The following is a 25,743-nucleotide window of genomic DNA, read 5'->3' on the forward strand; positions in this document are numbered from 1 at the left end:
CCTGCCTCCAGAAGTGGTGAATGCTGCAACACTGGAAGTTTTTAAGAAGAGACTGGCCAGCCACTTGTCTGAAATGGTATAGGGTTTCCTGCCTTAGCAGGGGGTTGGACTAGATGACCTCCAAGGTCCCTTCCAACTTATTATTATTATTATTATTATTATTATTATTATTATTATTATTATTATTAAAGTTTAATCCACTTGCATTGTTTTATGTTTACATGTTTGATGACAAACAGCCTTATGTTTATAAGTGACAGTTTTCCTACTAAGTACCTGCATGCCATAAGCATTTGAATTAAAATTACCATATTAAAATCAAATCTGATGTTTTTTAATTTTTATTTGGTGTGCGTTGGAAGAGGGGTAGTCTTATACGGCGAGTATAGCCCAAACCCTATAATTTAACAGGAAATGTAGGGGGTCGTCTTATACGCCCAGTCGTCTTATACGCCGGAAAATACGGTACGTATTGCTGTCTTCTCTGTTTATTTTTCTTTGCAGTATATGTTATAGATATGCCTCTAAAGTATGCTTTGGCTGTATCCCATATATACTGCTCAAAAAAATAAAGGGAACAGAAAATAAGACATCCTACTATTAAATACAGTACATTGTGTTGTTTAAGTGTTCGCTTTATTTTTTTGAGCAGTATATTTTGTAATGTATCTTCTTTTTTGTTTTCTCTAAAGAAAAGCTCCATTTCTTTTTTCGCTAATTCTATGAATTCTCTTTCTTTTAATATAGATTGATTTAAAGTCCATCTTGGTCTTTTTTGTATTTCTCTCCATGTCACTTTTAAAGGGTTATGATCTGCCCATGTGCCTATTTTTATCTCAATTTCCTCAATTCAGATGTCATCCAGATCATATCAGTTCTTGACCAGGAGTTTTGACTGTTTGAATAAAAAGTGTATTGTAGTTTTTCTGGATTAATTTTCCTCCAAACGTCTTGTGTTCCAATTTCATCTGTCATATCAAAAAAATGTCCTAGGTAATCTTCTTCAGGTTTTTCTTGTTTTACTGCTTTTATAGTCAATTGTCCCATCAACTATCGCGGTTAAAGTCTCCTACTAAGCAAATATTTTGGCACTCCATTTCTATTATTTTTCTATGTAGGCTTTGATAGAATTCTTTCTGGTTATTGTTTGGTGCATAAATTGCTACTAACAATGTTTGGTTTTGGTGTAGATATATTTCTATCATCACAATTCTTCCTTCTTCATCTGAATAAACCATTTTAGAATCTATTGTCTCTTTAATATATACAGCAACACCTCTTTTTTTGTGATGCACTGATGCATAATAAAGTTTTCCAATTTTGGGGTATTCCAGTAATTTATGATGTTTTTTTCTATGTGTCTCTTGCAAACAAATTATATCTATATTCAATTTCTGTAGTTTCCTAAAAAAAAATTATTTCTTTTTGATGGGGAATTTAGTCCATTTACATTCACTGAGAAAATTCCATTTTCTTTCTCCATTTCCATTTCCATTATTTATATTTAAGTCTAGTCAATCTCGTAATCCTCTGTTCTCTGGCACCTTTACCCTCTTGTTCACCTTTCTCTTTCTGTTCTCCTGATTGTGTAGTTACTTGGCTTGTCTCTTCCGTTTGTTTCTGTTCCTTGCTCTCCTATTGTCGTTGTTGCACTCCATCTAGAATTGCTCGATTTCTTGCTTCAAAATCTTCTGCTTTCCAGATTGAATCCAATCGATACCTTGTATTATTCCAATTTATTAAGATGCCTTCTGGCATTAACCATCTAAAGTTTATGCCTTTTGCAATCAGCTTTATAGTTAAAAAGTGGTAGTGTCTTTGAGTATCTTATTCTCTTAGGTATCTGTTTTAAGACCACAATTTCTTTATTTTTATATTGTAGTGGCTCATCTCTCACTTTTCTCATACTTTACCTTTTGTTGTTTTCTTTATGAATCTTATATGGACTTCTCTTGGTTTATTTTTCCTTGCATAGTTTGAGTTCATTCAAAATATTTTGTCTATCTCCATTTGCATCTCTGTTCTGACTGCTTTCAAAGCTTCTGCCAGAAGTTCAGTGATCACAACTGCTATGTTTTCTTCTCTGTCCTCAGGGATATTTTGAAATCTCAAATAGTGTTCCACCTTCTCCATTTCCAAAATCGCGACTGGTTCTGATTTTTCATTTTCTTGTAATAAAATTTCCATTTTTAATCAATGACATATTATTTATTTTCCATTTTCTGAATCCTTTGTTCATTTTTGACAATCATTTGATGTTGAACTTCAAATTGTGCCTTTATGTCCAAGATTTCTTCACTTAATTTCTCAAAATTACTTTGTGTCTCTTCATGGTTTTTTTGCATTGTCTCTTGAATCAATTTTAGTGAAGCCTACATTTCATTTTGGGCAGTGCTTACTTTCTCACATTGCAACATTGTTTCAATAGATCCCTGGGTTGTTGGACTAGATTGTCCAACAGAGGGTGCAAAAGAGATCTTCATAAGTCTACTAATATTTGATGTACTCATTTTTTAGCCAACGGTCTTAGAGTAAAATCCAAAGTGTAAAAAGAAGTCAGCTGCTTTAGGCCAAATCCACCTCCTCCAGTCGGGTCTCTGATGTAAAGCGTTCACTTTCTCCAAGTAGTTCCTGTTTAGTTATAGCCAAAGTCAACAAATATAGCTATGAGAAGTGTTTTTCCTTGTTATCTCACGCCAAGGCACTTTGTTTCCAGCAGGTGTTGTTCAAGGTCAAATATTTCCAAAGATTTTTTTACTATTTATTAGTACTGTCGTTTCTTCTTTCGCCACTAGATGTCCTCATACACTCATTTATCAATGTCTGATTTAGAAAGTTCTCACAAAGATTTTCTTCTAAAGTACTTTATAAAATATTTACCCTTAAGATTATGTATAGCAAATTTCACCACTGTAGATTAAATAGACCGTCCTTCTTTGAATCAATCAAAATTCAATTTTTAAAAGTTTTTGTTATATTTTTATATTTCTTAAGTATTTTTCCCTTTTGTAGTTGCTCGCCGCTTTTAGATCAATCCTTCTGGGGTCTTTGCTTTTTAGCTTTTCCCCATCAGTAGCTCAACGTCTTATAATCCAAGAGGAAAAGGAAAAAGCACTGGCTCACCCAGCTTTAGCATGCTGTTGACAATCACCTGTTTAACGGAACACCGCGGCTCCTTGCTTTCCTTCCGCCTGGGGATGACTTGGGCTGCCTTGGCTGACCCAGCAGCAGCCTTTCCTCTGTCCTTTCAGAGGATTTCTTCAGTCTGCTCCGATCGACCACCACCTGATCCAAGCTCCTGGAGTGTCCCTCCTTCTTCGTTGCACCTCCAAGGCAACTTTCCAACCCTTTAAGGATCGCTGGGCAAAGTGAAATTGGACTGGGAAGCCGGAGCCCCGGCTTCTTCCATCCGTCTTGTCGGCCGCCCAAACTGGAAATCCCTATTTCTTCTTTTCTTTAGACTACCCAAACCCAATTCTTACAGCCGTTCTTCATACATTTTAGTCTCCAGGCCTTTGATCGTCTTAGTTGTTCTTCTCTGAATTTTTTCCAAAATCTCAACATCTTTTTTGTAATATGGTGACCAAAATTGGCTGCAGAATTCCAGGTGTGGTCTTACTAGGATTTTATAAAGCGGTACTAATACTTAGTGTGATCTTGATTCTATGCCTCTCTGTTTATACAACCCAGGATTGCATTAGTTTTAGCTGCTGCACACTGCTGGCTCATATTCAAGTGATCATCCACTAGGACTCCAAGGTCCCTCTTACAGTTGCTGTTTTTGAGCCAGGTCTCACTTAATCTGTACTTATACCTTTGATTTTTCTTAGCATAATCTCATTTAGAACAAGAGATGAAAAAAATCACCAGACCTTGGGGAACCTAGTACTTAAAAACAGTCTTGCTAAAGTTGAACTGAATCCTGGTATTTCCCATCTAAGCTCCCATTGCTTCCAGATACTGAGACAGCGTATTAAGTGAGCGGCTAGATATGGAGGGGTATAATCACCATACTGATGATACTCAACTATGCCATTGGATGACATCACCCAACAATGTCATGTAGATTTTAAGTATGGACGAAGAGATTATCAAGCTCTGCAAAATCCTGCATTGCAGTGTCTGAGCTGAACCTCTCCTCCCTGATCAGCACTGCCAGGGACTGACCCTGGAAAAATCAGTATAGGGCAATCCATTCCCAACTCCTACCCCAGCAACCAGTCCCAAAGGGAACTATAAGTGATAAGTAAAATCACTATAAATAAAAGACATATGTTATCCACCATTTTGTTACCTTCATTGTCATTTCTAAGACTATTGCTTCTGCCTGATACCATTATATGTTTTTCTTTATATTTTATTTTAGCCCCTTTTTTCTACTGTGCTCTTTGTCTTTTATTACTTAGAGCCTGCATATCCTTTGTATTTTCAGCTATCAGAGTAGTGTTATCAGCATAATTCATGTCACTGAAGTTTCTCCCTTCAATTTTAAAATCACACATCATATTCCAATCCAGCTTCCTTTAATAGGCATTTGGTACATAGGTTGAATAAATAAAGGGAGTATACAGCTTTGTTGCACTCCTTTGACAACCTGGAGCCATATTCTGTCTATATTCTCATCTGCAGTAATGTCTCATTTTCCTCTGCCTTTTGTAAAGTTTGAAATCTGGTATCTCTTTTATCATATAGACCTCTAATCAGTGTTGGATGATCCTTAACATTATTTGCTAACAGTATTGTACTAACGTGGTGTTAAGGATATGGTAAGACAGTTTGCACACCATGTTAAGTTTCCTTTTATGGGGGTGGGGGAGAATTGGAAGGTAGATTGATCTCTTCCAATCTGTTGACCACTGTCTCATTCTACAGACTTGCTGTTGCTGATATAGCTTATTTAGAACTTTACTGATTCTTCTTTTATTGCTAGTCATAATTCACTGGATATTCTGTCAGTTCCTGTAGCTTCCTGTTTGGTAATGACCGGAATGCTGATCTAACTTCATCTTCTAGTATTAGAGGTTCTTGTAATTAAGGAATGTCTTTTAATGTATTCTGAATGTTGGCATCTCTACTATACATTATTTCAGTGTGTACTTTCCAATTTTGTTAGATCTCCTTTGAATTATTTACTATCTGTCAATCAGTGTTCGATTGAAGGTTGGAATGTCTTTTCTAATGTCTCTTCCAACAGCTCTCTCGAACTCTTTGTAAAATTTCTTTCTGAGATTTTTATCTTTACTGGCTTTGGTTTCTTTTCTCTTCTTACCAATTTCTATAATTTGACCTGAGAAGAAGGTTTGAGAAGAAAATTTGCTTTTTATCTGTTTCTTCATGTTTGGCAGTCTCTTCTCATATTCATCCTTAACAACTTCTTTATGTTCATTCCATAATCCCTATCCTCCTGTATCAGTGAGGTTCAGGACTTCAGAGCATTTCTTAAAATGATGGGTTCAAGATTGTGGAAACTGACTAGCTTTCTTCTTCTTTAGCTTAACTTGGAGCTTGCATATAAAAAATTTGTGATCTGATCACAGTGATTACCTAGCCAAGTCTTTGATGGTATAAATTTCTATATGTTTATCTGGTGATGTCCATTTATGGAGGCATTGTGTTGGTTTTGTTGAAGGTAGCGTTTGCGATGCAGAAATAATTGGAATGGCAGAAATTGATCAGTCAGTCTCTTTCTTCATTTCAGTTCCCTAAGCAGTGCTTTTCAACCTGGCAGGTGGTATGCGTACGAAGGGTTGAAAAGCACTGTTAAAAAAAAAAGTGTAACGGGGGGATGAGCTTAAGCGACGGCGTCGTCGCATAGGCCTGTGGGAGAATCAGCTGGAGCTGCCATGTTATCAGAGCTCTGCTGAGCGCTCAGGATCAGCACGGCATTCCCACTGATTGGCACACAGCTCCAGCTGATTGGTGCTTCTGGGAGCAGAGCACAGCCTTCTGGAGGAGGAGTCAGCTGCACTAAAGAGAAAAGGAGGAGGAGGCGGAGAGAGGAGAGGATATTAAAGGAGGAGGTTTTGGTGGGAGAGGGAGAGAAAAAAAAGATGTCAAGGAAAGAGAAGGGGATGGAGAAAGAATGATGGAGACGAGGAGAGGGTTTTTTGAGTTAAGCAGAGGGAGAGAAGGAGATAGAACAGTGCAAAGATTAAAGTCAGAAAAACAGGCACAAGTTTCCCATTAAAAATGTGGTAAGTGAGAGTATAAATAGTCCTCAACCTACGACCACAATTGAGCCAATAGGTCCTAACTTATTCAGGATTATGTAGTGAAAGTAATTTAGATAGGACATTTTTTATTTTGCTTTAGAAAATTTTTGATCAATAACAAAAAAAATTCTTGTGAATGTTTGCTAGTATTACCTTTTGAAAAAATACATTTATGACTATATTTGCAATTGTATTTTCCATATTATTTATTAACATATGAAACAGTGATTTTAAGAAAAAATAAAAATGAGGTTTTTTAATTTTCTCACTTCCTCTTCTTTCAGATGCTTCCCAGACATCTGAAACTGTTTGTGAGAGCCCTAGTAGGTGTAGTGCCATTGAATGGCAGTGGGAGCAACAATCTCTTCTAGGTTTTGGGTCCCCCCCCCATTTTCTTTATACCATAATGTGCAGAAACTTTCATCTTTAGAACATGGATTTGAAGAGCACTCCTCATTTAGCAGCTACCTCAGTTAGTGATCATTCACAAATATATCAGTAATAAAGAACCCATTTTTCAACTAATGTACTTATTTATGACCAAATTTTGTATGCCTGACAGAAACACATGCCAGAGTGAGAGTAATGCTATTATAGTTGTTAAACAACTTTATCTGAATGAGACCGTAGTAAGCAGTGATCTTTTCTATCTATCTGTGTCTCTGTCTCTTTTGAATGGAATACAATTGCTAAACTGAGTCAAAGAAACAAATCATAATTACATTCTATCTATGCATTTCTCTAGAGATTATCCATTGTTTTTGCCTATTGTTCCTAATAGCCTAATTTTAGTGCTTTCATTAATTAAGATTGCTGCATACATGTGCTTTGTAATATATTTGTTTGTTCCCTTTTGAAATACTTTTATAATTCAGTGCCATAAAGAATATAAGATGATAATTACCTTTTTTGCAATGCAGACCTATGTGTCTTTATGCAAACCCAAATCTTGGTTGGTCTCCATGTATTTTAGTTAAGTATGTACAATAGACTTCCTCAACTTGATGCCCACTAGGTATGTTGGATATTGAAATGTTCACTTAGTATACAAACATGGGGAAACAGATATATAACCTTGCAGCTTTAGGTTTAAAGTTTAATAAAATGTATGCTGACATGGGTAAAGAACGTATAAAACTATTGTTAAGTATTTATAAGTACTGTATTTCAGATTTGTTGTTGAAACCATTAATCTTAAAATATATTGGTAAACTATTTCACAAATAAATTATGTACAGATAATTTAGTGCTATTCATACCTGCTAAATATACAGTACTATTGAATTCAATCATTTTAAACCAAGCTTTAAATCAAACTTCAGTGATTTAACTACTTTTCCTTTATTTTAGAACTGCAGTGTTCTACTAAAGTCATAAAAGCAGGAAAGTTGAAGATAAAGAAACCCAGTAAGGCATGTATTGATACAATTTAAGTTCAACATTCTGTTATTAAAAATTCAGTTATTGTGTGTATATTTATATTCTGACTTTGATTATAAAATGTATATATTTATCCTTTATATTCTGACTTTGATTATAAAATGTATATAGTTATCCTAAACAGTTTGTCCACTGTTTTTAATTACAAAAGAATTTTAAAAGGTTTTAAGTGTATACACAAGATTTACGCTTAGGAAAAAGGCTAGTATTGGTGAGTATTTTTATTGTAGCTAAGCGCTAGAATTGTTTTAACCATTTATTGATTGGTATTTTTAGAAAAGTATTACATCCAGGAGTTAGTTTGATTAGAAGTGTGCTTAAAATAGAGACTTACTAAAATAATCTTTACATAGTTAGATATATTCAGAAAATATGGTTCAGGCTATTAAATTGAAGAAGTCAGTCACTACATTAAATCTTTAAAAGTCTAAGAATGTTTGCTCAAATTATTTTCTTGGAATGGGCTTAAACTGGATTTGTCTAATTGTTGCCACTGACTCTTCCTCCTGTTCTTCAAGAAAATTCTCTATGTACCTATAGTCTTTCTTTTGCATCATTGAGGTACAAGAGCATTAGTAGATGCTCAACAAACCCTCCCAAAAGAATGTATACTTTGATTTTAAGTGAACTTTTATGTATTCTGCAGAATACAATAGGCTTTGTATTTATAATCTCATCAATTTTAGAAATATCTGCAGCAAACAGTATGCACACACATAGTATTTTTACTTTATTCACTTTTTTAATGCAAGTATGGCCCTTGTGAACCAAATGCAGTTCATTTAAAGACATGAATTCTAAATTCTGTGTTAGAATTTTAAACTGCATTTAACTGCATTTTTCTGGTGAGAGTAAACTTTTGGTGCTGTTAAGAGTTAATAGATTTGACCTTTTCCAACTGAAAGCTTCCAGAGTTCTATACCTATTAGCCAACACAGTGCTCAGAAAAGCCAACACACTGCTAGGCTGCATTAACAGAGGGACAGAATCAAGATCACATGAAGTGTTGATACCACTTTACAATGCCTTGAGAAGGCTACACTTGGAATACTGCATCCAGTTTTGATCACCACTGTGTAAAAAAGATGAGACTGTAGAAAGAGTACAGAGAAGAGCAACAAAGATGATTGGGACTGGAAGCTAAAACATGTAAGGAACCGTTGCTGGAATTGGGTATGTCTAGTAACTAGTTTAATGAAGAGAAGGACTAGGGGTGATAGCAGTGTTCCAATATCTCAGGGGCTGCCACAAAGAAGAGGGAGTCAAGCTATTCTCCAAAGCACCTGAAGGCAATACAAGAAGCAATGGATGGAAACTGATCAAAGAGAGAAGCAACCTAGAACTAAGGAGAAATTTCCTGACAGAACAATTAATCAATGGAACAATATGCCTTCAGAAGTTGTGATCAAATTTATACACACAGACCAAAATGGCTTTTTGCCCAAAAAGACAGATTAAAAATAATTTAAGAACGATTCTTGATGTCTTATTACGAAATCCATCCAGGGAAACAGATGGCATTAATATTTCTCGATGCACAAAAAGCATTTGATAACTTAAATTGGCAATTTATGTTTCAGCAACTTGTAGAAATGGACTTTGGGAAAAACTTTATAAATACAATTCATACAATCTATGACAAACAGACTGCTAGAATAATTGTAAATGGAGACTATACAGAAAATTTTAATATCAAAAAGGGTACAAGACAGGGATGTCCATTATCCCCACTGTTATTTATATTAACATTGGAAGTACTGAATAGAAATATTAGACAAGTTGTTGAAATTAAAGGACTGGAGATAAAAGATGAAAAATATAAATTTGCAAGCATTTGCAGATGACTTGGTTTTTATATTGGAAGAACCTCTTGAAACAAGCACGAAATTGCTGGAGACAATAGAAAAATATGGTGAAGTGGCAGGCCTGATAATAGAGTGTTGACAAAGAACTTAACAGGAAAACAGAAAATTCAACTTGCAAAAAAAACAAACGTTCAAATAGTTTAAAAAGTTAAGTATTTGGGAATTTACTTAACAGCAAGATGTATAACAGTAAAAGAGGACAATTATACAAGATTGTTAAAACAAATAAAATTGGATTTAGAAAAGTGGAAAAAATCTCCAACTGTCAATGGTGGGAAGAATAGCCACAGTTAAAATGAACATTTTACCGAAAATACTCTTCTTATGCCAAATGATTTCGGTAAAATTAGGAAAAGCTTTTTTTTGATGAACTGAACGCAATAATGAAATTTATCTGGCAAGGGGAAAAAGCACGAAGTAAAGCGAAAATGTTCCAGGAAGCTAGAGAAAGTGGAGGATTTGGACTCTCAGATTGGAGGTTATACTATCAAGCAGCTATTCTAACATGGATTAAAGAATGGATAATGCTTGGAGATAAAAGACTATTATACCTAGAGGGGCATGACCTGCAGATTGGTTGGCATGCCTTTCTGTGGTACGGGAAAAATAAAATACACAGATACTTTCAGAACCACTCTATAAGAAATGTGCTTCTTTTAGAATGGGAAAAAATAAAAGAAAAAATTTATATTAAGATACTTGAATGGCTTTCAACAATGGAAGCCTTTGCTTATCCAAATCTAATTAACTATGACAAACGTGTGACTTATAAAAACATACTGGACAGTGAAGGAAAATTGAAAACTAGATAAGACCTACAACAACAAGGTATTTACTTAGCATGGTGGCCATATTTGCAAATCCAAACGAGATATGAAAAAGATCTGAAAACAACGGGACTCTATACAGAACAGACAGAATTTGACCATATACTGTTAAAAACAGATGAAAAGTTGATTAAAAAGCTCTGCAGATTTCTGCTTAATCTAAAGATGGAAAAACAAGTTAAAGAAACAATGATAACATGGGCAAAGAACTTTGCACATACTATAGAGTTAGAAGAGGGGGAAAAACTATGGGACAGAAATATTAAGTTAACTAAAGCTGTGCCATATAAAGAAAACCTGTATGAAATGTTTTATAGATGGCATATGACACCAGTGAAATTAGTGAAAATGTTTAAAAACACTTCAAATAATTGTTGGAAATGTAAACAAAGGCCAGGTACTTACTATCACATCTGGTGGACATCTCCTAAAGCAAAAAGGTTTTGGCTTAAGATATACTTATGGCTGGAAAAGATGACTAAAAAAACAAATAGAATTTAAACTAGAATTGTTTTTGTTAGGAATGATAGGAGCTAACTATGAAAAGGAGAGCGGATATCTAATATTACATGTATTAACAGCAGCGAGAATTGTATTTGCCCAATATTGGAAAAATGAAAAATTACCTACCGACTGAAGAAGTACTAATTAAGAAAATTTTAGAGTGTGCAGAAATGGATAGATGGACTTTAGAGATTAAAGAGAAAGAACATTCACTCTATTATAGAACATGGAATAAATTTTATCAATGGCTAGAAAAATGAATTAGAGAGAAAGGAATGTAATATGTAAATTTGATTATATATTAGTAAGAAGAATACTATGGATTGAAAAATTAACATTGTTTATGGTAATTAACTATAATCACTATTGCTATTAATTATTATACTTATCACTGTTATCTATATATATCTACCCAGACAATATGCTGTTTTCCAAATATTGGAAATGTTACTGGGGGAAACCCCAATACCAACCCCAACCCTGACCTCAACCTCCTTTTAACCCTAACCCCAACCATAATCCCCCCTCCTATTCCCAACCCTATAAAAACCAACAAAATTAAAAAGAAGTAGTAGTAGTAGTTGTGACTGCTCCAACATTGGAAGTTTTTAAGAAGAGACTGGACACAGCCATTTGTCTGAAATGATATAGAGTTTCCTGCCTGAGCAGGGGGTTGGACTAGAAGACCTCCAAGGTCCCTTCCAACTCTATTATTATTAATATTATTAGTATTAGTATTATCTCCACTGCTGAAAGAGGAGGACATCCTTATCCCTTCCTTAAAGCTCATTCCTCTCTGCTTTGAGAAATGCACCCATAACTTTATTTACTACTTTGAAATGTAATCATGGCTTCCCCTTTTAATTCAATTACATCTGTTGAAGACATGTACATAAATCACCTCTGGGCTATTTTAAATAAGAAAGAAAAGAAACATTGTTCTTATTCTTGATGGTTTACTTCAGATAAACTGCCTTCACCTGAAGCTGTGTATTCAATGCTATCAATCTTTTTTTCTCCTTAATACATCTTTAAAGCAACAAATGAGAAACAACAAGAATAACCCAGTAATTTATTAGGCAGATCAGCAGATGGTAAACTGTTTTTTCTTCTCTGGTGTGCTTAAATGCTTTTCAGTCACAATGTTTCATTCTCATTTCATTCCATCCAGTATAAATTAATGATAAGGATGTGTCTGGTCACTAATGCTGCACTATTTAATATAGAAAACATTCTGAAAAAAAGACAAGCAAATTAAATAGAAAACAGCTATATTCAGAACAGTCAGAAAACGCAAAATGACACCATTCTGAATGGCTGCACTTGGTTTCAGCAGATTTGATTCTGATCTAATAGACCAGGGCTGTCAAACTGCTGGCCGGTTGCATCTTGAGGAGGCCGTGCCCACCCCAGGTCCGGCAATGCAAAAAAAAAAAAAAAAAAAGTCGCAATACGACACATCGCATGATACGGCGAGTTTGACACCCATGTAACAGACTTTTTTTGTTGTCAAGAAATAAGAATGTTGTAATTACTTAATATATTTTTTGTGATTCACAACTGCATATGATTTTAAGGGACTTGACTGCCACTTCTACCATGGCATTTTTTCCAGATTACTATGGCAGTACTGTTAAATTCAGAAAAATTAATTCAATCCTGCCCATCCCCAAACTCTATGTAGAAAATATATGAATTTATGCCTTTTTCAAAAGCGGTTTCAGGTTTTAAGTATTGCTTCAATTCTGTTCTTAAATTCCATATTGTCTCTTTTCCTTCTTAGATATACATGTTTTTAAAGATATTTAACCTTATATAGTAAGGCTACATTATACTTAGGACTATTGCAGCATTTCTGCAGTTGCATTGTCAACATTTGGGGGCTTAGCAACCAGTGGGTTTTTATGACTATTACAGAGCCCTGCAGTCATGTGATTGTCATTTGCATGCTTCACAGCTGGCTTCCATGAAGTAGAGTCAATGAGAAGCCAGCAGTGAAATCACAAATGTGGTCATGTGATGTCTCAGTTAATGACCATGGGTGATTTCCTTAACCATTGTGGCAGAAGTGAAGTTGTAAGTCAGTCATGGACCATAATGTAACTCAACATTTAGTAGTGGAGTTGCCAGTCCCAATTGTGGTCGTTAAGCGAGGACTACCTGTATTTACTGTGCATCTTGTAATAATGAAGACAGTTATTAATAATCTTGTTATCTGTAATTTAATGGTTGTAGTGTGATTTCATTGACAATTATGAAAAGTTTTCTGCTTACTTTTGAATAAATATTGTATGGACAATAAGTTGGCTTTTTTATTGCTGCAGGCAGATTACTTCAATGATGCAACAAACTGGCCAACACCAAGTGAAATTGCAAACTCTGAGGTAAGTTCATTTTGGGGGGAAAATGCACCACAGCTTTAGTTTTCTATGTCATTTTAGAAAGAATTGTTTGTGTACACTTCTAGAAGAAAGTAAGAATATATACTTTTTGCTCTTCTTAGCATGCTACTGGTGGTCCTTCCTGTCTAGAATACTCATAGTTTATTTCTTTAGTTAACCACAGAACCTTTAATTCTTTCATTTTGTGGAAAACTACTGTTTTTTTTAAATCTTAGATGGCAACAGTAATACTTCCACACTGATGGGTTTCCTTTTTCTCTGTATTATACTCTGTTATTATTAACCATATAATGCATTTATTTTGAAAGCATATTTGAAATAAATAGTCATATTTATTTACTTTTAATTGAGAGCCGCCCAGAGTTGGTTATAGGATGTGTAGCTATATTATTTTTAAAAATTAATAAAAATAAAAGATCTGGTATGTTTGAAGATAGCTGAAGAAGCTTCTTCTGTACTTAACAAGGACAATTAGAAATTATAAAAAATTAGAGGTTTCTGTAATCATTTTGCAGCTAGTCTCTAGTTGCTCATCTTGGCACTAGCATTTATTTTCTTAGCAAGAGAGCTGAAGCGTCTATTTTAGAAGTGAACATGAATGGGTAAGAAAGTATTAGTTTAAAAAATGCAAGACCCTAAAGCAGAGGTGTCAAACTTGCAACATCACGTGATGTGTCATGACATATCGCGACTTTTTTTTCCATTGCCAGCAATGGGGTGGGTGCAGTTTTGGCATGACGCATCCAGCCTGTGGGCCAGCAGTTTGACACCTCTGCCCTACAATGTCTCTATGTATCTTGTTCCAGTGGTGGGATTCAAATATGTGAACACTGTGGGGATGCTGCTTCCAGAAGTCCATTCTGGGCCTGGGCAACAAAAAATTAGCTACCAGTTCTGCCGAAGTGGTGCGAACTGGCTGAATCCTACCACTGTCTTGTTCCCACCATGATATGTAAAGAAAAGAATGAATCTTGTTCCCACAATTATATGCAAAGAAAATTAAAATACTGCTCATAGAAAGTTTATACTTAAAGCAGATTTGGAGAAATAATAACTGGGACTTTGTGCAAATTGCCTTTTGGCAAATAAGGGAAATAAGGTCATTTGATTAATAAGAGACAGAAGTATGGATGTAAGAAAATAGGATTTTTTAAAAAATATGATTAATTTTAAAAGGCGATTATATGAATATGCTTAAAATTGAGTTCTTACATCCTTTAATATTTTGTTACAGTGTAAAAATGTAAGTAATCAGAATAAAAAAGCTCCAATAAAAAAAGAGAAAGAAGAAAAAAATGAAAAGAAAAATACCAATAAAATAAAGGAAAATTTGGAGATAAATCCAGATATTCATGGAGAAAATGTTAGTGAAGATGAGAGTCCGATTAACAATCAAAAGAAAAAAGGTTAGTCTGGACTAAATTTTATCTGTAGTTTTTAAGTATGGCAAATGTGCATCCATTTGCAGTTTTTAGCATCTTATCGACTTTATTAATGATTAATTGTCCTGGCCAGAATATTGCTACATGTTTTCCTCTCTGTGTATTTAATTGCAACTAATATTTTAGAAATGATTGTATTAGATCTATATTCTCAACAACATTATACTTTTATATTTGAAGGTAATAAGCATAAATGGGTACCACTTCATTTAGATGATATGAAGCCAGATAACCAAGAAAGGCCAGGATCTCAGAACAGTTCAAGGTCCCAGCCAGAAACCAGCAAGCTTGTGCCTCACAACAACAGACGCAATGAGGCAAGAACTAGTATGTCACTTAAAATTCTGGTGGTTTATCTTGCATATGTCGTTGATGCCTGACTATGAAACTTCAGTTGTGTAACTGCAGAATTTTATTCCTCTGTTTCCAAAAGGCTGGCGAAGGGACAGGGAAAAGCGAGAAGATCATGATGAAGTTTCGAGTGTGAGAAGTGAAGGTGGCAGTGTTAGAGGATTTTACAGAGGACGAGGGAGAGGCAGGGGAAGAGGAAGAGGACGTGGAAGAGGAAATCCACGAAGTATGGAAATAGAAAATAATTAAGAAAGAATGGTATTGAACATATTAAATTGCAAAACTAGCCATAGTTACATGGGTTGCTTATAATATAATGCCAACTCATGGCTTGTTACATGAATTAATTTTATAACCTGTAATAATGAAGACAATTTCAAATGAGCTTAATGTTTTAATTTGTGAACAGAGTGCTTGATTCATGTGTAACAAGCAATTATAATCTGTTGACAGGAAATTTGAAATTTGTGAGTGTGATTTAGGAGAGTTTACACTAATATCTCATCTTAATCTATTTTATTTGTCAGAATATCTAATTTGCAACGTCGTACATTTGCCCAGATTCTGATACAGAATCTGAAAAAGACTTTGTAACATTTCATTTGAGGAGAGAGAGATAAAAGCCAAGAACGTATTGGATACTAGACTAATAATAGTATGAAAAACTTCTCTAGGAATGAAGTTGGGTATAAAATGATATCCCTCCCTTAAGAAAGTCATACTGATCTTTTGTAAAGAGCTTCAGAGCTAGATAATATAATAGAACAAAAAATAGGAATGATTATTGATATACAAAAGCATTCAATATCCCACTTTTTCTGTGCTCAGAAATCTTGGTTCCTCCTCCTCCTCTCCCAGTTAAATAGCCACATGAATTTTATTCTACAAACCAAGCCATGAAACTGAACTGAGTCATATACATTTAAGGAAGCTAGTAAAAAAATCTAAGCCACTAATCCTTGCCCTCTGAGAATAAGAGGAATAGTTGGATATGTATGTATGTATGTATGTATGTTGACGCGGTGGCTCAGTGGGTTAGGACGCTGAGTTTGTTGATCAGAAGGTCGGCAGTTTGGCGGGTCGAATCCCGAGTGCTGCGTAACAGAGTGAGCGCCTGTTACTCGTCCCAGCTTCTGCCAACCTAGCAGTTCGAAAGCATGTAAAAATGCAAGTAGAAAAATAGGGACCACTACGGTGGGAAGGTAACAGCGTTCCGTGCGCTTTTGGCGTCTAGTCATGCCGGCCACATGACCACGGAGATGGTCATGTGGCTGGCATGGCTCTTCAGCTTTGAAACGGAGATGAGCACCGACCCCTAGAGTCGGAAACGACTAAGCACGCATGTGCGGGGGACCTTTACCTTTACCTGTGTATGTTGACAATGACATTATGTCATTGTTAACTCTTAGCAACCAGAAAAAGAAAGAAATAAAATATTTACCATTATACAGATGTTCTGCCCTGTGATTTTTTTTCTCGTGTTGAATCAATGAATAAAAGCATTCAAGGGCACTTCTACTTAGTCTGCTTTTTTCTTCTGCTAATTTTGAAGTGAACCATGACTATTCATGTGGCTACCGAGAACAATATAGTGAAAGGACTGATCCGCCATTTCAGCCAGATCTTAGCACTAATATGATGTATTATTATGATGATGGAACAGGAGTACAGATGTATTCTGTGGATGAAACATTGCTTAAAGAATACATTAAACGCCAAATGTAAGTAGATTGCTTAATGTATGTGGTACAGAGGGGTGAGGAAGCCAAACTTTAAATAAAGTGTCTTTGAAAACCTTGGCTTTTTAATGTATCACTGGAAATCAGTGCTTGTTCTTTTACTCACATTAAGCATTTTCACTGAATTTTTAAGAAAGATGAATCCTAACACTTCATGCTACAAAACTAGTTCTACAATTTTAGTACAAGATAATTTTCTAAAGAGGTTTTGATGGTTAGTTACTATATTGTATTTGAACTGCAAAAAATCAGAATATCTTTTTGCATGGATAGTTATAATTCAATAATCCCAATCATATCAAAAACTAATACTGAAGAAAATCCTATGGATCAGCTTTCAGAGGCAAGGGCTCCCCAAACTTATATTTTGTGCTAATCTAAACATTTTTAACTGTTTTTTAGCGAATATTATTTCAGTGTAGAAAACCTGGAAAGAGACTTCTTCTTGAGAAGGAAGATGGACCAGCAAGGATTCTTGCCTATATCTTTGATTGCCAGCTTCCACCGGGTGCAGGCTCTCACTACAAATGTTAACTTAATATTAGAGGTAAATCAATATTTCTAAAATAGTAAGAAATATATATTATATTTGCACCTTTAAAAGACATCTTAACAAAGCATTTTTTTTAATTTGGATGCTTTCTGGAATTGCAATTTGCATTTAAAATAGATGGATTGAATTAATGATTAAAACAATTATTTTCTATTAACAATGAATTTATACTTCATATTTTTATAAAAAATATATGAGTGAGATGGATGGCATATAAATTTAAAAATAAAAATAAAATCTTGCTCAAGAAAATTCAAGCCTAACTTGTCCAACATACAAGGGACAATAAAAAAAGAGATCAAATACTATTAAAATATATTGATTGCCCATTATAGAAGATCATAATTTTCATTATCCAGGTAGCTCTCGTTTACTGACTACTCATTCAGCATCCATTCAAAGTTCTGATGGTGCTGAACAAGGGCTACTTAACAACTGATCCTCAAAGTTCTAACCTTTGCAGTGACCCCACAATTACATGATTGCAATTTAGGCATTTGGCAACCAACTCACACTTACGATGTTTGCAAAATTCCACGGTCACTTGATCATAATTGATGAGCTTGCCTGCCAACTTCCCCCAGCAAAGTCAGTGGGGAAGCCAGCAAGAAAGATCACAAGACACTCTATTAAGTTCTCATTCTGACCTTCCCATGTACCATGCCATCCCTCCTTCTCTGACAATTACATATTTCATTTAAAAAAGGAATTCACCAAACTATACATCAAATATTGCTTATAGTTCAGGGAAAAACCAGCTATTTCCAAATGGAAATTTCTTTAACAGGTTTTTGCAAAATTCAGAAAATCACATCATCTTGAGAAGTGAAAACAAAAACCATCATGAAAAGGTCATTCTTTGCTTTGTACATATTTGTCTATAAAAACAGAAGTTAAGCAACTTGTATTTTAACCTAATCTTTGTGCGCAAAAGGTAAGGTCCTGTGTTAAGCATCATTGCATTTTATTTGTATGCAGGTTAATTATTATGTTTATTTGTATAATACAGGCCTTAAAGGACAGTACTGAAATAGAAATAGTGGATCAGAAGATGAGGAAAAGGATAGAACCAGAAAAATGGCCAATTCCAGGTCCCTCTCCACGTAGTCTTACACACACAGACTTTTCTCAGCTTATTAACTGCCCAGAGTTCATACCAGGCCAGATTTTTGGTTCACATACAGGTAAGGTAATTTTACTTCTTCAAATTGTATTTTAAGGCTCTGTATTTATAAAGACAAAAGGGACGCGGTGGCTAAGTGGGTTAGGATGCTGAGCTTGTCGATCAGAAGGTCGGCAGTTTGGCGGGTCGAATCCCGAGTGCCGCGTAACAGAGTGAGTTCCTGTTACTTGTCCCAGATTCTGCCAACCTAGCAGTTCGAAAGCACATAAAAATGCAAGTAGAAAAATAGGGACCACTATGGTGGGAAGGTAACAGCGTTCCGTGCGCTTTTGGCATGACCACAGAGACGTCCTCAGACAAGCGCTGGCTCTTCGGCTTTGAAACGGAAATGAGCACCGGCTCCTAGAGTTGGAAACGACTAGCACACATGTGCAGGGGAACCTTTACCTTTACCTTTACCTTATTTATAAAGACACAGATATCCCATTTTTATGCAAATGGCCATTTATAAATTAATATTGGCCAGTATTGCTTCAATTTTCAATTTACTTCCATTATTTTTCCCCACTTCTATTCTTGAAGAAATAGAAAGTAAAAAATATAAATAAACTTGTAAGCTATACTCTTACCTTTTATCTTTATCTACAAGAGACAGTGTCTATATAAAAGAGGTCATGGTATCAGAAGTATCAAAACTTCCAACTTTCTGAAAACTTTCCTCTATGCAATTATCCTTGACTTTTAAGAGAAAAATAAGCACACTTTCAAATTGTACATTGTCTCAACAAGTTTTGGTTGATTGACCCTTAAGGCCTCTTTAAGTATTGGTGATGTACAGGGAGTTATTGTATGAGCTTTGGGGCAGACTTAGGATAGCAAAATAGAAAGAAAACACTGGAATTCTTCTTCATAGATATCTAGTTAGACTTAAAGCAATTGCTCCAGCTACAGCAATTCTTTTCCTGTGTTAAGTTTCTGAGCGTAACTATAAACTGAATTATTTGTTTGAACGCCACCTACTTTTGAAGGTGCTGAGTACTTAACAATCAGACACATCATAAAAAACAACCTCTTCTACAACTTCTATGGAGATTCTCAGTAATCCAGGTCCTAGTTATCCCAAAGATACTTTTTTCATGAGGCAACTGGATTTTCTTGTTTTTTCCTTTGAAGACGTTTTGCTTCTTATCCGAGAAGCTTCTTCAGCTCTGACTGGATGGTGGGGAATGGAAAGATTTATACTCCTTGCAGACAACTGTTCATTTGCATTCTTTTTGTGAGTCATTAATGCTACCTGGAGGCTTATCTGTATCCTCAGGGTCACCTGAGTGGTGCAAATGTGTGTGGAGCTTTCTTGGAACTGTTGAAAAGACTGTATTCTAGACTGGAGATAGATGTCATATCCCACCCCCTCTGTTGAGAGAGGGGTGTTCAATTTTGACATAGATGGCCTCTTTGACCCCTCTTTCAAACCAGCGGTCCTCTCTGTCCAAAATGTGCACGTTGCTGTCTTCAAAAGTGTGGCTTTGTCTTTTAAATGCAGATGAATCTGGTCCTGATGGGTTTGTTCTGCTATGTTGTACCATACATTTATGAAGTTGTTGTTTTGTTTCCCCAATGTACAGATCTGTACATGATTCACTGCATAGTACTACATATACCACGTTGCTCAGTTTGTGTCTGGGTGTTTTATCCTAGGGGTGGACACTAAGGCAGAAGCTTATCCAGCGAAACGTTTTCAAAGAAAAAAACAATAAAATCCAGTTGCCTTGTGAAAAAAAGCATCTTTGGGATAACCCTTTCTACAAAAAAACCAAGCCCGTGCAGAAAGAAGTAACAAAAAGTCCTGACAATATCATAAGGGATGAAGTAAAATAAGAAGGGATCAGGAGCAGAGATGCTGTTTTCATGATGCACCCCTAGTTTCTAATATACAAAACTTACTCCTCGTAGCACTCTTCATGGATGGATGGATTTTATAGCAACAGTTCAAGTAGGAAAAGCTAAATTGTGTTGAGCATTAGGGCCTCAACAAAACAGTGTCATCTCATCGTTTTTATAAAGGCATCTCAGTGCTAAGGAGCCTTCAGTCTCCTTGTCTTTGTAAAGGTCTCCTTGCGGATTTTACTCTCCTAGTTGTTGCCATCTGTAGATGGCAGTTCTTTCATCTTCATTTCAAGGCCATTGAGCCAGTGCTGTCCAAAGACATTTCCACGGTCATGTGGCCAGCACGACGTCACAGACTGCTGTAACTTTCCTACCAAAGTGGTATCCATTTTTCTACTTGCATTTGTATGCTTTCAAACTGCTAGGTTGGCAGAAGCTGAGATGAGGACCTGAGCTCACCTAGGAAACATCACTGTCAGAAAAAGTTTGAACATCTGCTTTGTATGCTTTCTTAGCTGTTTTCCCAATAATATTGCGTAGTATCTGTTTTGCATTGAATTGAATCATAAGAATACAGCTGCTTAGGCAAAGATTCAAAGAGGAATATTGAATTGTATTGAATTAAATTGAACTGAACTTTATTTGGCCAAATATGATTTGATACACATAGAATTTGTCTCCATTACAGAAGCATTCAGTGTACATACAAAGCAGCAGAATCATCATCATCATCATCATAAAAACCAATAAGGGGGGAGTGAAGAAGTTAATAAGAATAAATAATAACACTATAACTAAGCTACATGGTTAAATAGACATTGGCATTAAACAGTACTTTAAGAATTAGGGGTTCATCAGAGTGATGGCTCGGGATGAATTTGAAATTGATTGCCCTTCAGAACTTCCCATTTCTGTTCCAAACGTAATCCCAAGGCTCCCTACGCTAGCAGGAAAAAAAATCCCAGAAAATTCCTGTTTCCGACTGACAAAAAATTGCTGAACCTTGTTCAGTGTAATTTGTGCAAGTTAAACAACTTAGCTCAGCCTCCAGTAATTATAAAGGAACACCCATCCGTTATATTGACAACAATAATGTAATGGTTTGCCATTGCAATATTTGAGGATATTTTTCAACTTTGGAGTTTAGCCTATAGTTTTGAGATTTCCTGGTGGTTTCTCAGCCAAGTGTTACTCAGGCCTGACCCTATTTAGTATTCCATTTCAGATAAGATCATTGAGGTACTGCAAGGTACTGCTTTTGTGTATTGTTTATGAAAATATGATTTATATCCCACCCTTTTAATCTGATGTTTAAAATCTCATATAGATTAAAATTACAAAATATTAGATTCCAATTATTTAACTGTGAAAAGAGGATGCTTTATAGATTTTTGAAGATTGGACATTTGACGGCCACATGCTATTTTTGAAAGAATGTGTTATATAGCCTGAGAATAATGGCAAGAGGTGGCTTGTCCTATGTGCTAGAAAAATGGGCGATTGAGAGAAAGAACAATTTCAAATGAATGAATACTGCAGTTCTTAATAGCAGCATATTGTATTTAAAAATGTTTGGCTTAAGCCAGGAATATACAATTGTCATTGTCTCAACAGGTGCACTAGTATTTTTTGCAAGATGTTTAAGGAAAGACATAAAATATGGGCACTGCTAGTGCCAAAAGTGGGCCTAATTTTTACAGAATGGAAGATTTTAAGAATTTAGATTAATGAGGGTGAACATTTTTTCCCTGAGCTTGAGAGTTGTTTTCCGAACATTTCATTACCAGACTAGGTAACATCTTCAGCGGTGTTTAGTAGATGTCAGTGTTCTCCTTATATAAGGGCTTCAGGATGGGAGTGTCAAGTGAGGACCTTGTGATGGGCCAGGTATCAGAAGGCGGCTTGTGATGGAGAGGTACTTCAGGTAATGGTCGTTGGAGGGTGTGAATTACTGGGTCAGGAGGAGTTATCAGTGGGAAGCTGGTAATGGGTCTTGTGATGGGGAGATTATGTCAAGTCAGGGTCATTGGAAGGTGAACTGCTGGATGGGGGGAGAGGAGTTTGAGGGTTGGTGCTGTCTCCAGATGGCTGTTCGATTGATTTGGATTCTGAGGGGTTCATGTGCTGGTTGTAGATCAGTGGGTCTGTTGATGTGGAATTGCTTGTGGAGTGCCAGGCTTCAATGAACTCATGAGTATGGCGGGTGGTAGCATGGCCGATGATTTTAGTGTTGCTCCAATTGAGCTGGGGTTGTTTGGTGTCAGTGTGGGTAGCAATTAGGGATTTGGGATTGTGGCATTTGACTGCTAGCCGGTGTTTGTGGATCCTGGTTTTTAACTGATGTTTGTCCCATGTAGAAGTGGTTGCACTCATTACAGTTGATTTTGTAGATGACATTGCTTCGTTTAGCCTTCTTTGTCTTTGGTTTTAGATAATTCCTGGTGGAGTGTGGCTGTGGGCTTGTGGGTTATCACTATTCCTAGGGGTTGGAGAATTCTGACTGTTATTTCTGACACTCCTATTGTGTATGGTAGGGTTCGTTTTTGCGTGACAGTCAGCTGTGTGGTGTGTGGTGGTTTGGATGCTGTGGGTCAGAATACAAAGTTTTTGGGATAGCCATTATGGAAAAAGATGTCAAGCAGCCGTTTTTCTTCTGCTTTTCTTAGTGCTGTGGTGCTGCAGTGTGTTCTAGCCCTTCTGAAGAGGGTCCAGACACAGCTTGTTTTGTGTGCAATGCTTGCGAAACTGAGGATCTGGTCCGTGTACGTAGGCTTGCGGTAGACACAGGTTTCCAGTTCTCCATTGTCCAGTCTCCTTACGTCTATGTCAAGGAATGGGGGTCTTTTGTTTGGTTCCTCTTCACATGTAAATTTGATCCCAGGGAATATGTTGTTAAGTAGGTGGTGTGTTTCTTCAATTTGGGAGTGTTTGATATTGATGAAGGTGTCATCGATGTAATGTGTCCAGAATTTTGGTTGGATGGTGGGTAGAGCTATGGATTCGAGTCATTGCATGATTGCTTCTGCTATGATATGGGAGATCCCATCGCTGATGTATGGTTTGTTTAGCCAGGTCGATGACAATCCCGGTGAACAGGGTGGTGACATCGAAGGAGACCATAATTTCTTGTTGATCTTGGTGTATTTGATGCATTGGAGAAATTGTTCTGAGGAGTTTATTGAGTGGGTTGAGTCATTGATCAGGTGTCTGAGTTTCCTCTGCAGGGTTTTTGCTAGTTTGTATGTAGGTGTTCCAGGTAGAGTCACAATTGGGCGTAAGGGGATCCAATTTTTGTATTTTGAGTCCGTAGAACCTGGGTGTGGAGGAATCTTGTGATTGCATGTGCTTTTTCTCTAGTGTTAGCTGTTTTCCTTTTTCCATTTTTCTTAGGGTGTCTTTTGTCTTCTAGCTGTTTTGTAGGATCATTGTGGATTACTTAGTAGATGTTAGTATCACTGAGATGGTTTTCAGCTTTGCAGATGTAGTCAGCTTTGTCCATTACTACCGTCAGTCTGCTTTTGTCTGCCGGTAGGATGACGATGCTTTCATCTTGTTTCAGTGTCTTTAGTGCTTTCTTCTGCTTTTGGCTGAGTGTTTTGTTTTGTCTGTTGTGTTGCACATTGGGAATTATTCTTTTATATCGTCTTGTGTTTCTTGGTCTAGGTCACGGGTCGGCAACCCACGGCTCCGGAGCCGCATGCGGCTCTTTGAGCCGTCTCCTGCGGCTCCCAGTTGCCTGGTACGCGTGCACCACTCCGAACGGGCAGAGGTGTGCGCGCAGCTCTCCAAACCTTTGGAGAGGTGCACGCGCACCTCCGCCCGAACACCCGTTTGGAGACCTGCTGCTGTTCAGGCAGAGGTGCGGTTTGGAGACCTGCTGGTGCTGGTTTGGAAAGCTGCTGCGGCCCGCAGCAGCTTTCTAAACCGGCACCAGCAGGTCTCCAAACCGCTGTTCGGGCGGCGGTGCGCGCGCAACTCTCCAAAGGTTTGGGGAGCTGCGCGCGCACCTCCGCCCGAACGGACAATGGCGCCGCGTTTGGAAAGCTGCCAAATTCCCCGCAACCTCCAGGTGAAAATCCTCCATTTTCCCTCTCACAGCCCTCCCTTAAAAATTCCCAGCGAGACCCCGGGCTTTTAAAAGCCACCAGGGCCCAGCCGCTGTAGGCAAGGACCAGCTTCCTGGCTCGCTCCCTCTCTTTTCCGCAGGCATTATTTGCTCAAAAGTGTTTACGTTTATTGCTCAAATGATGTTTCTAATTAGCGCTTTGGACCGGGTCCCTCTATTTTTGAGGGAGGGGAGAGGGAGGAGAAACTTATTGTAAAAAAGAAATAGAGGAAAAAGACTCCGCTGGAAGCAATTCCTGCTTTACAAAAGCCACTAGTGCCGAGAACTCTGTTCGGGCAGAGGTGCACGCGCACCTCTCCAAAGGGGAAACCCGTCGCCGCGCAGGTGCCTGCCATGTTTTTTGCGCATGCGCAAAATGTTTTTTGCGCATGCGCATGTGTGGACGCACGCGCACGCACTTTTTGCGGCTCCCACTTTTTTGTTTGTGTGATGGAACCGGTTCTGAGTGGCTCTTTTCCTTTTTCCGGTTGCCGACCCCTGGTCTAGGTTATGTGTTTTTAGAATGAATTCAAGACTTGTAAGAAAAGGGACGCAGTGGCTCAGTGGGTTAGGACGCTGAGCTTGTCGATCAGAAGGTCGGCAGTTTGGCGGGTCGAATCCCGAGTGCCGCGTAACAGAGTGAGTGCCTGTTACTCGTCCCAGCTTCTGCCAACCTAGCAGTTCAAAAGCACGCAAAAATGCAAGTAGAAAAATAGGGACCACTACAGTGGGAAGGTAACAGCGTTCTGTGCGCCTTTGGCGTCTAGTCATGCCGGCGATATGATCACGGAGATGTCCTCGGACAAGCGCTGGCTCTTCGGCTTTGAAACGGAGATGAGCACCGGCCCCTAGAGTTGGAAACGACTAGCACTCATGTGCGGGGGAACCTTTACCTTTACCTTAAGGAATTCAATGGGGTCAGAATCTTTGTGGTTGAAATTGAGGCTGTATGTAGGCTTGATTAATTAATTGGAATTAATTAATTATGCCTACAATTCTGTTCATAATACTCCCCACTACCACCCTCGCTGTTGAAGAGGCCATATATTTGGCTCTGTCCACATAGTCCAGAATGGGATATTAATGGACAGGGGGATATTAATGGTTTACAAGGCCCATATCCTTATAGGGTAAGAAGGAATACCAGCGTGGACAGGATTTTTAAAATGTGAATTTAAAAAAAAAAAATCTTGGTTATTTGATGGAGGTACAAGGTTTAAGATTATTGTATGCCTTTTGCAGCTAGCTGGGACAAATATTGTATAGAAAGTACTGGTTTATTTGGCTAGTGAT

The 25,743-nt window shown here is 37.1% G+C and overlaps 1 protein-coding gene across 9 annotated transcripts in view; it reads left to right on the forward strand.

Annotated features, from left to right (window-relative positions):
• LARP1B (La ribonucleoprotein 1B) overlaps positions 1-25,743 on the forward strand; it is a 103,740-nt gene that overhangs the window by 7,080 nt on the left and 70,917 nt on the right. For 7 of the 9 annotated variants that reach the window (XR_014493027.1, XM_083367314.1, XM_083367312.1 and 4 more), the window contains exons 2-9: positions 7,563-7,628; positions 13,177-13,232; positions 14,485-14,656; positions 14,873-15,019; positions 15,126-15,269; positions 16,596-16,764; positions 17,185-17,329; positions 18,345-18,519. Coding sequence is in view for 8 of the 9 variants with exons in the window: in XM_083367314.1 (XP_083223440.1) it covers positions 7,563-7,628; positions 13,177-13,232; positions 14,485-14,656; positions 14,873-15,019; positions 15,126-15,269; positions 16,596-16,764; positions 17,185-17,329; positions 18,345-18,519 (1,074 nt within the window). In the remaining variant the exon portion in view is untranslated. Of the gene's footprint in view, positions 1-7,561; positions 7,629-11,885; positions 11,943-13,172; positions 13,233-14,484; positions 14,657-14,872; positions 15,020-15,125; positions 15,302-16,595; positions 16,765-17,184; positions 17,330-18,344; positions 18,520-25,743 lie in introns of those variants that run through there. The other 2 variants (XM_083367315.1, XM_083367316.1) reach the window with 2 other exon arrangements.

This window comes from Vipera ursinii (genome assembly GCF_947247035.1).
Source record: "Vipera ursinii genome assembly, chromosome: 7".
Lineage (NCBI taxonomy): Eukaryota > Metazoa > Chordata > Lepidosauria > Squamata > Viperidae > Vipera > Vipera ursinii.